We start from the raw sequence: 11256 nt of genomic DNA on the forward strand, positions 1-11256 counted from the left end.
CCTCCCATCTCTTGATTTAGCCTCATTGTATATATGCTGTTTTTTCATTGGGAGAGTCTCCCCATCATGCTTGTTGTAGCCCTCTCTCGCAGAGGTGGATGTAGCCCTATGGGCAGTTTTCATTAACTAATAGAAGGATCTTTTTCTCGGAAAAAAAAAAAGCTTTAATACTTAAAAGCAATAGTTCCAAAAGCGACTGGTTCCCAAAATCTGCCAAAAGGAGTCAGCCCAAAATTACGAAAGTTCCGTACAGTTTGTCAGTGCAAAATCCGGGACTGTCCGTACAGTCTGCCACGTCAGCATGTGAGCGTAGAATCCGAAAATCCGTACAGTTGTCACGTCATCGCATCTGTACAGTTCTGTCGGGTCATCTTTCTCGCCCGGGTGGTCATGCATTAGTCCGGGTGGTTCTGTCACGTCATCACTTTGTGACACAGAGAATATGAGAATGTCATCAAGAAAGATAAACACACACACGCCGATCATATCACCAAAATGACCTACCATGAGACGGTTGAATGTACCCACGGCACCTGTCAATCCAAAAGGCATAACCACATACTCCCATTGCCCTCGCTCGGTGAGAAAGGCGGTCTTGTAGATATCGCCTTTAAATACCCTTACCTGGTGGTATCCACTTTTGAGATCGACTTTGTTGAAAACCTTTGCCTCATTGAGCCTATCGAGGATATACTCAATGCGAGGCCTCGGGAACTTGTTCTTGACGGTCATCTTGTTTAAAGCCCTGTAATCAACACACAAAACGAGACGAACCATCCTTCTTGTGGACAAATAAAATAGGAGCAACAAACGGACTTACACTAGGGCGTATGAATCCTCTGGCCACCAACTTCGTGAGTTGCCGCTCTAACTATTCTTCTTGAGCCTTGTTCAAAGCGGTAGGGAGCCTTACTGACTGGTTGTGCCCCCTCCGTGAGTTCTATACGATGGTCGGAGGACCATCGCATAGAACTCACGGAGGGGGCACAACCAGTCATCATCTTGCAAAAGGAGGTGCTCATACTTGGTAAACAAACCTGAATACCTTTCTGGAGCCTTGAGGTTCTGAGTGATTGGAGAGGCATAAATGAATGCTGCTTGTGCTCCTCTTCGTAATTCACGCTTCGCCTGCACATGAAGAATGAGAGGTAAAGAATGAAGACCCTCCTCACCACGAATGATCATGGGAGAGTCACTTCTGGCATTTAGAGTGAGCGTTTGTCTGCCCAATCAATGAGAGGGTTATGTTCACAAAACCATTGAATGCCCAAAATCATATTACATCCTAAGAGAGGAGACACAACAAACCTTCTACGGAAGGAAGCTTGCTGAACAGTGAATAGCACATCAAGGCACTCTCGTATAATGAGAGTCAATACCGGGAGCGAAGCCCAACACCTCTAGAGGCGTTGTTTGGCTAACCTCCAAGGGGGCTCTTTCTACAAGAGAGTCACCAATCACATTATGCATACTGCGTGAATCAAACAATATGACAAAACGCTGACCCTTCACATGACCATAACATTTAAAGAGAGACTCTTCAATGTCGAGAGGAGTTGTTTGGCTAACCTCCAAGGCGGCTCTTTCTACAAGAGAGTCACCGATCACATTATGCATACTGCCTGAATCAAACAATATGACTTTAGGACAAAAAGCTTTCAACTATAGTGACATAGGATGTAATCTAAAAAAGCAAGAAAGGCTAGCAATCTCTTGATTGCCCTTGTAATAAAACTGCCTTTTATTCTTACATAAATGGAGCTTTGGGTCATGTAGTTACTGCCGATTGTTCTATCCTTCCTTCGGATTCCTTGAAAGACCTTTTCTCAAGAGGTACTAAATATAGGCTCCCTTCCTCAAACGACTCTTGCCTTCTCAAAGCCATAGAAAAAGGAATTTCTAGTTTCGTAGTAAAGTTTGAGGAGTCTTTAGGAGTTTTACCCATTGGAAGTCTGTAGTCCTCAAGGAAGCTTCTTTGAAATTAGCATCTTGCTCTCGGAACGTTTCTTCAGGAAGGGATAGCTTATCTTCTTCTGATTGTGATGCTCTTAGGAAATTTCATCGTGATTTTGTAATCTCTTACGTAGATAAGTGCTCTAATAACTTTGTTGTTACGTGCAAAAAGTTCTATTTAGAATGTTTGTTAGGTGAAGTAAACTCTCAAACTTACAATGATTGTGATCTTTCAATTCAAGAGGTTATCTTGAAACATCAAGACTTTTGTAAGTCTTTTTTGTGACGACCCGGTGGTTTGGGCCGCCATGTGGGAGTGGCTCTGATACCAAGTGTGACGACCCGGGAGTTGGGCCGTCAATGCGGAGAAGCGTGGTGGGCGCGGTGGAGTCCCCACGGTGCACGAGTGCGTGGAGTGAGGCTAGCGTGTCTAGGTGGGGGGTCCCCTCCCGTGGCCGTTTTCGGGAGGCTCATACCCCTTATACTTTTGGTTTCAAGTGCCAACCTAAATTACCTTTTTTATAGACCGTTTGGAAGTTCCACAAGAATCCTATAAAGCCTATATTTATAGTTGCTTCTTGTAACACCTCTTTGACCGAGGTTTCCAAATGGTTTAGTTATTGTTTCAAAGCTATTTTACCTAGCGTAAATGAATTGTGGAAAAATATGCTAAAGGAAGCAGACGTACCTACCGATTCAAGTTGGATTGTAGGTGTGATTCCTGTTTTAAAGTTTTTGAACTCTTCAAGAAGCCTTAAGGAGAAATCTTCTCCTTTATCTCCAAACCTTTGACTTTACTATGCTATACACGAAGCTAAATTTGGAGGACCTTAAATTTAGAGTCAAGTCTCTTATTTCAAAAGTTTTTGCGTACAAGCTTGAGAAGGATAGGTACAAGGCATTGCTAGTAGAAAAGTCAGCCTTGAACTTTGACTTCTTATGGTTGAAAAGTAAGAATGTAGATGTAGACAAAGGAAGAAAGAGATTCACCAGGATTGTAGATGACATTGACATCGTATCTTGGTTAGATTTTCTTTTGGACAATTTATATATAACCATCGGCGACTCTCTTTTCAAGCAAACAATTGGTATCCCTATGGGCACCAATTGTGCTGTTTTTCTTGCTAATTTCTATCTTTTTACTTATGAGTTTGATTTTATGGAGCGTCTTGCCCTTGCTAACACTTGCCCAATATTTTTGCACAAGTTATGCAATGTAAGACGCTTTGTAGATGATCTTTTTGTCCCTGACGTTCGTTCTTTTTAAGATTTTATGTACTTGAATTCGAGTTCTGTAGGCAGAGGAATTTATCCCAAGGAGTTTTGTGAACTCAACTGTACCACAAATAGTGATTGTTGTGCCTTTTTAGAGCTTAAGATTTTTCAGACTCCCTTGGGTTTAGAGGTAGATATCTATGATAAGCGTCTTGAACCAGAATATGCCAATCTAAATATCATCCGTATGCCTCACATTTCTTCGAACATTTCTCTTTTAGCTAAGTACAATGTCATTTGCTCTCAACTATTTAGATTTTCTCGTCTTTGTTCTAGTAATCTGCTTTTGTTGTTCAATCTTGCCATCTTATTTCTTTACTAGTTGAAAAAGGATACTCATTCAAAAGAATCATGAAAAACGTTCGTTCATTTTTGCATCGTTGTAAGTTTACTTTTAATGTTTCTTCTTTTGGAATGTTCAAGATAATCAATAGTAAATTCAATAGAAGTGGGGAGCTAAAAAACCCACTTATTGTCTGACTTAATAACACCTTATGTTGTTGTTTTGATCTTTAGCGCTTCTAGTATTTTTACTATAGCTTGACAAATGCTAGCTTTTATCATGGCTGAGTATGCCCATCACGTCCGGAGGGTGAAGAAACTCAGATCGTTGGTTTTGTAGAGTACGTTCAAAGCATGAATGACATCTATATAAACCTGCACCTACTCTTGGGCACTGACGACGTGAGTAGGGATGTCATAGCTGTGGTCCAAGCTATGCATGATAAAGGTGATAATCTTATTCTTCCTGTTTGGACAAGCAGTGAAGTTGAGATCACATATTGTCAAGTTGGTTCTTTGCTCTTCGTAGGTTTGTAGTAGTATTCATTTTTCAATTTCGTATTTAGCTTATTTGAGAACTTAAGAATGTGTCCCGTTAGAAGTTGTTGTGTGAAGTTTGATTTCTAGGATTAAGTTTTTAAGATGTCTTATTCTTTTTTGCTTAAAGTTGAGTACTTGTTTTAAGCCAAGTAAGTTGCGTCAACTTATTTTACACATGTCTTTTCTAAAACCATTTTTAAGTTAATAATGTTTTGTTTTAATTAGTTTTGTTCTGTAGCAAACAAAGTGACTTAGTTAGTTTGTTTTTGTTTTTCTTTTCTTTTCTTGTGTCCCTTGCTTTATAGTTCTATGAGTGCTTTATTCCCTCTTATAATTCGTGAGTTCTGACTTTTCTGAACTTATGAAGGTATATATAATATGACAAAACACTGACCCTTCACATGACCATAACATTTAAAGAGAGACTCTTCAATGTGTGTATCAGAGACATGTGGAGAATCAGTGTGGTTCACTAAAGTGCTTTTGGTAGCTGTTGGTGCTTTGGGTTCTCTAGGTGGTGCTCATCCATCTTACTGCCATACTTACTGAATGTCAACTTCTCAGTGACTGGGTTGTTGAAATCTGCATCTCTACTTGTGCTACCTGATGAAGTGCCAACGTCCTTGATTGGCTCGGATTTCGATGTGAGTACCTGTAGGACCAACTCTTGCATGCGTTGGTCTCTCTGCGCACACTCTAACTCGATAGCCGCTCGCCTTTCTTCAGCCGCCAAGCATGCTTGCTCACGCTCCGCTCACGCTCCGCTCACGCTCCATGGCTGCCCGACTTTCTTCTAAGGCGTCACGTTGCACCTCCTGTTGTAGCATCATCTCCATCATCGACTTGACCAAAGCCTCCATAGGATTTGATGGAATCCGTGGCGTAGATGGGGATGGGGGAGGATCAGGGAAAAACCTTCCTGGTGTAGAAACTTCTTCTTCTCCAACTCTTCTCTCATCACCTTCACGCAAAGTATCCATTCCACTTCGGGTGATGACCATATATTGAGATCTTGGGTACTTGGGTTCTTGGAAGACTTGAGTTCTTAACTTGCAATCGGTGTTTGAGAAGGCTTTTCTCTTACCTGAGCTCGACCCTTCCCCACGGGCGCACCTCTTGGCGGCCTTGCGCTCACACCAAAGTTGCTTTTTCCCACCTCATGTTGATTGGCCGGCTGCTAAGTGCACCGGTCCGCTCTCAATTAGTTAAAAGAGGAACAAGGGGAGGCTGGACAAAAGCCCTTCTTTCTTGGGTTACCTGTCACTCTTCAAAAACACGATTAGGTATCGACACGCCCAAGTGGACTTGGGTTACGTGCAATCGCAACAAGCAAAAAATTTTCTATGGTTCTTTCCTTGAGTGATACAAAACACTGCCAAAGAGCTCTAATACCAATGTAAGGTGCAGCGGAAGTGAATGTTGATAGTGCTTAGGACGAGTGCTCCGAACTTTGCTCAAGGGTTCCTTTTATTTATGGAAGGGAGAGCCTTCCGTTCTTTTTAGAGAGAGGATGTGAGTGCAATGACCACGAACAAACTGAATGCTATTGTGAATGAAAGTGGAGAGAGAGAGAGAGAGAGAGAGAGAGAGAGAGAGAGAGAGAGAGAGAGAGAGAGAGAGAGAGAAGAATACGACACCAGATGGTTTTCGAACCCCCCTCCAAGGGCCCCCTTCTCTATGGAAAGGGAGGTCTATGCTATAGATTGCACAAATCTGGTACAATGGTATAGATACAATGGACTTGCCGACGATGTCGACGACAATGATGGTGACGACGAGGACGGGATGAAAACTGAAAACGCTAGGGCTGATAAGGCTGGAAATCTGGAATCTGATCTGGGACTGAATCTGGGAACACTGAACTGATCTGATCTGAAATCTGGAAACACTGAACTGATTTGATCTGATATGGAAACGCTGATCTGATCTGATCTGAAACGCTGATCTGGAATTTGAAAATGCTGGTGTGCAACTTGCAAAACGCTGGGGCTGGTGGCTGACAACGCTGATGTGCTTCTTTGCCGGTACCGTTGAGTTGAGGTCTTGCGAGTTTTTGGAACTCCTTCTGCTGCCTCTTCTGCTTGTTCTGAGTGCCCAATGGGTTTCTTTTATAGTTCTTTTAGCAAATTTTCCCTACTCACTTTTCCAACAAAAGTCACTTATTAATAAATAAGTGAAAAATGTGTATTTTGGGAAAAAGGGTTCTATGCTCTGGAAATGCTCATGATGGGTACTGAATGTCATGCTAATGATCGTGCTGTGTGCAATCAGAGGGTATGCGACTATTCTAAGTGCCTGGATATGCACGGCCTGCGCACAGGCTCACAAGGGTGCTAGAACACTTCTTAGGCTAACCTGAACCCTAGAACTGGGATAGCTTGTCCACATGCACATAGGGTTAGATGTGCACGTGACATCGACCAACTGGAGGAAGATAGTAGCTTTCCGGGTTGGTAGTGCTCCTACGCCTGAGTGCTCTGATTTATTGTGGGTTTTCCTGGTTTGAGGTTTCAACTTTCCTACTTATAAATTCAATGAATATTTACAAAAAAACGGTGTGTGATGGGGGTTTTTTGGAGCATATATTAGTATCTAGTTCTACACCCACTATTTGGCACTAATGACGTTAGTGTGGATGCCGTAGTAGTTAGTCAATACTATGCATGATGGAGTTATATTGTCTTGTGGATGAATACCAAGAGTCCATACCTTGCACTTTCCTTTAAAGATGAATCTAGGCTTATCCAAGATTCTAGGTGTTTTTTTACAAAGGACATGCAGACTTCATGTTGTGAGTTTTTGTCCGAGTTACGACCAATTAATGGTATGTTAGTTCTCTCTTATCTTTCGTGATACGTATGCCTGTTAAACTATATTTCTGTGCTAATATTCCTATCAAATGCTTATTAATTACTACTGAGTCTACCTTGCATCTCTAGAGTTAGTAGTTACGATAGAAACTGAGTACGTAGGGCTTTGTATTGATGTTGGCTCATGTGTGTTGTGTGTGTGGTGTGTGGGAGCATATATTAGTACTTAGTTCTACACCCACTATTGGACGTTAATGACGTTAGTGGCGATGTAGTATTTAGTCAATACTATGCATGTTCCAGCTGATGGTTATATTGTCTTGTGGACGACTACCATGAGTATATACCTTGCACTTTCCTTTAAAGGTGAATCTGGGCTTATCATGGAGTCATCTAGGTATATTATATAATCTTGTGGATGACGACTATGAAGTCACAACTCGCAAAGTTAAAACAACCATTGCGCACAAACATGGTGACATGATCGGAGTTCTAAATTAGTCTCCATATACACAGCCCCATGGAGAGAATATGCATTGATAAATTGGTTTTGGAGAATTCAGACGAGGTAAATCAAGGGGACTCAAAATCCTTGAAGTTTTGAAAGGCAATATAGATAGCAATGCTTGCCTTATTCTAAATGCCAGCCCATAACATCCTTATCTCTCAAACTTGATGTAGATATGTATCGTGTATCTTGTATCTTGTAATGTGAAGACTTGGCCAAATATTAATCTACTTTTCAAGTGTTGCATTCACTAATGACTGACAAACTGAGTAGGATTATTGCTATCTCTATAAGGTTTGACATCCTGTATGATATGATTTTTCCTTTGATAATACAGAAAGGCTAAATTCAGTAATGGAGGGACGTAGACGGAAAAAACAGAGTCTGTGTCTTTACAAGAAGAAAAGAAAGTTGCTTCCTCATGTCCCTTCAAGAGATCCAACTCGTAGATTGTTACAGATGGCATCACTTGCAACAGCTTTGAGTAGTACAAATGTTGAATTTAGTGACGAGCTTACGTATCCTCGTGGCCTTGCATCAGAATCAGCAAATCAAGCCGCCAATGAAAGGGGAGGAATGCAGGTTTATCTCCTGTCCATGAATTTCTGTCAAAATTTCTGTAGGACGTAATTTTGTGTGGTATTTATACGACACACTTTTTGCGGTGGCAGTGACCAAAAAGAAAGGTTTTGATCATTTTTTGTTAGAAAGTTGATTTTGATTGAGCATTTGCTGATGCCACTGCTAGGTAAGCAGTAATAGATGGTGTTTAGAGGGAACTGCACAAATGGAAAAATCTCCTCAGAAAAATCTTGGCAGTCCAGGACATGTTACATCATCAAGCTAGAATGAGCATATGCCATAATTGCACTTTTCCAGGGGACCCGCTCACAAGGGTGTCCTACAGGAGTATGATAGAATCGTCTCAAGCAGCAAGTCATTAAAGAGGTGCTGTGTTTCTGCATTAGAGTTAGCACGTGGAGCCAGGATAGCCACACGTACTCCTAAATAATTTCTCACTGCATGAGTAGTTGGGAAAGTGTTTTGTTAATATCGTTCCATTTTCCCTGCTTGAACGGTTCTATACATTCTTACTTTCAATTGGAAAAGGTTGGCCATTGTTATGTTTTTGGCTGACTTCTTGGTTTTATCACAGCAATGCAGATAGCTTTTAAAGTGTTTATGCTGTGGGCTTATTTTAGCTCAAGGCTTGGGTCATGGCAGGTGATTGGGAAGGAGGATCTAGCGACTTTGAATCTTTGCAAGCTTATGTGTTCGAGGGGAGAGTGGCCCCCTCTTATGGTGACTCATGACCCTAGAGAAGGGTATGCATGTGAAGACCTCAGAAACCACAGTTCCATTTTCAGCAGTCTTCCTTGAGATACATTGGATCCATGTGGGTTTTGCAGGTTTGTTGTTGAGGCAGATGGTCACATCAAAGATATGACTCTTATAGCAGAGTACACTGGTGATGTGGACTACATGCGAAATAGGTTGAATGATGACAGCGACAATCTAATGGTTCTACTTTTTCCCCATGATGCATCAAAAGAGCTGGTTATCTGTCCTGATAAAAGAGGAAATATTGCTCGTTTTATCTCCGGCATCAACAACCATACCTTGTAGAGTTCTAATGCTTTCATCTTTGTCTTTGCATACTTGAAATTGCCAGTGGTTTGGTAAGCAAACAGGAGTGCAAATGTGCATGGTTGGTGCTTGTTGTTGCATATGTGCATGCTTTGATCAAGCAACTCAAGGTTTGCATGAGGAGAATTTTCGGAAATTGAAGTTTTATCTTTGGAGGAAGATTAACACTTTTTTGGATGTGGGATCGCAGGGAAGGAAGAAGGAAGCAAAATCTTAGGTGCGTAAGGTATAATATTAACGGCCAATCAAGAGTTCTTTTGGTTGCTATCAGAGATATTGCGAAAGGTGAGCGGTTGTACTATGATTATAATGCTTATCACAAGGAATATCCAACCCAACATTTTGTCTAACCAACCACAAGGCTGGAGAATTCCTGCATTTACTTGCATGTAATAGACATGCTCTCTCACATACAAAAGACTCTTTAGAAACAACAGTTTTGATGTAAAATTCATCAGGGTGCATTTCTCTTTCCCTGATGATCTTCTCTTCTAGTGAAGGTTTGGGCTAAAGAATTGCTATGCATTCCATCTATTGGTCATTTAGATCCACATGGATCACAGTATCTGGCTCACAAAGTGTGGTTCTATGATAAGACAGCATCACACAGCTTGCTTATGTTAAGATTGTTTGTGGGGCAAGAGCGGAACTCTAAAAACTGTGGAATGAGAAAAAATCTTTCATGATATTCAGTTTTAGTCTCAAAATTAGAAGTGTGGACACCCAAATCTTTGTATTGGCTGGTACAGTTAAATTTTTGATGGACTTTAATTAAATTGAGCAGTGATATTGTAAGTATAGGCAGATTTCATAGGCTTCTGGCTGTTTTCATGTATCTAGGTGTCTGTATAAGTCCATCCTTTGAGATGCTCATGAACTGTACTATAGCATCTTCGGCGATCGAGGCTGACTGGGTGATATCCATATCTCAAGTGTGTGAGCTGCCAAAGTTCTTGTCTCAATACTCTGTTCCTTGATTGTGCGAGAGATAGATATGTAGGGGATCCCTGTCGTACTGAAATGGTGGGGGACGATCCATGTCTAGTCTATGCTGGAGAGCCACTATGTCATCTATTCATACCATGATCCTCTGTCTCATGCCTTGGCAAGTTGTCTAGATGCCTCTAGGGCTCTATATGAGCTGTGATTGGGTGACGTCTCTTTTGATTTGTCAATGATACGAGATGCTCTGAAGCAATGCCTCTGCCAGCATCAATGGTGCAGCAAACTCCGCCTCCGATGATTTCACGCGGTATGAAAGTTTTCTGTGCATAATCCATGCTGTGGTCCTTTTATCTGAGTCTGTGTGACACTGCGAGCAGCTAAGCACAGAGCCCATACTGCCGCTGCTTACATTAATGCAGGAGAGACCCAAGTATTAAATAGGCACTCCTTTCGCCGGGGGTGCCTGATGGCACGGTCTCTCTATCATGGCTAGATCTACATATCCTCGTGTCAGTCTGACTTTAGCCTCTGCTTTCATAAATGAAGCTTGCAATGACCCCTAAGTATACATATGAAGCGACCACCTCTACCTCGCATCTTGTGTTAAAGTGAATGTAGCTTGGCTGTTGGCTTGCCTCAACGTGTGAATTATCATGACCTTTGGTTTTCCGATGGTTCTCTAGAAGACCTCTGTGTACAGAAATCATGAACTTTGTAGAGTTGCCGCTGTAGTCCTCTTAGAGACGGAGAAACTGGTGTACCTGAAAAGTCTTCCCGGTCTCCATCTCCGTGTATTACGATCAATCACCTTATCAATTCATAGGCTGAAACGTGTGGGGGAGAGTAGATACCCTTGCTTCACATCAATGATGCTTGACATCCCTTCTGGACATCCCATGATTCTCTTCCTCAATGGTGCAGCCACGCAAATTGCTTGGTGGTGGTAGAGGTAACCATCCCGAATCGAATAGGGATATTCATTCTCTCCGTTTTGCAGCTTTCTCCAAATGGAGGAGAAGTCTGGGTCGTTTGGATACAGTTCGGTAAGTGATTCCAGTTCTTGGTGATATATAGAAGTGATTGCATTCACCCTTGGCCGTCTTGACAGTGTGTCTGTAGCCACGTTCTTACCTCCAGTTGTATGAAGGATTTGGAAATGAAACATGGACAAGAAGTTTGCTCATCTCATCTGCTTCTCAAATAATTTCCATTGTGTAAGGAAATACCATAGACTTTGATGATCGGTTTGATCATAAAATCCGCTCCTAGAAGATAATGCTTCCAGGTCGACAAGGC

General features: G+C 41.7%; 1 protein-coding gene across 3 annotated transcripts in view; it reads left to right on the forward strand.

The window, feature by feature from the left end:
* LOC147429082 (histone-lysine N-methyltransferase ATXR6-like) overlaps positions 1-9701 on the forward strand; it is a 53261-nt gene extending 43560 nt beyond the window's left edge. For all 3 annotated transcript variants that reach the window (XM_086495214.1, XM_086495216.1, XM_086495215.1), the window contains 4 exons: positions 7706-7950; positions 8593-8693; positions 8778-8990; positions 9206-9701. In XM_086495214.1, the coding sequence (XP_086351340.1) occupies positions 7706-7950; positions 8593-8693; positions 8778-8990; positions 9206-9365 (719 nt within the window). In that variant the 3' untranslated portion in view covers positions 9366-9701. The remainder of the gene's footprint in view (positions 1-7705; positions 7951-8592; positions 8694-8777; positions 8991-9205) is intronic.
* The last annotated feature ends 1555 nt before the right edge of the window (positions 9702-11256 follow it).

Source organism: Adiantum capillus-veneris, chromosome 22 (genome assembly GCF_014529385.1).
Source record: "Adiantum capillus-veneris isolate H3 chromosome 22, ASM1452938v2, whole genome shotgun sequence".
Lineage (NCBI taxonomy): Eukaryota > Viridiplantae > Streptophyta > Polypodiopsida > Polypodiales > Pteridaceae > Adiantum > Adiantum capillus-veneris.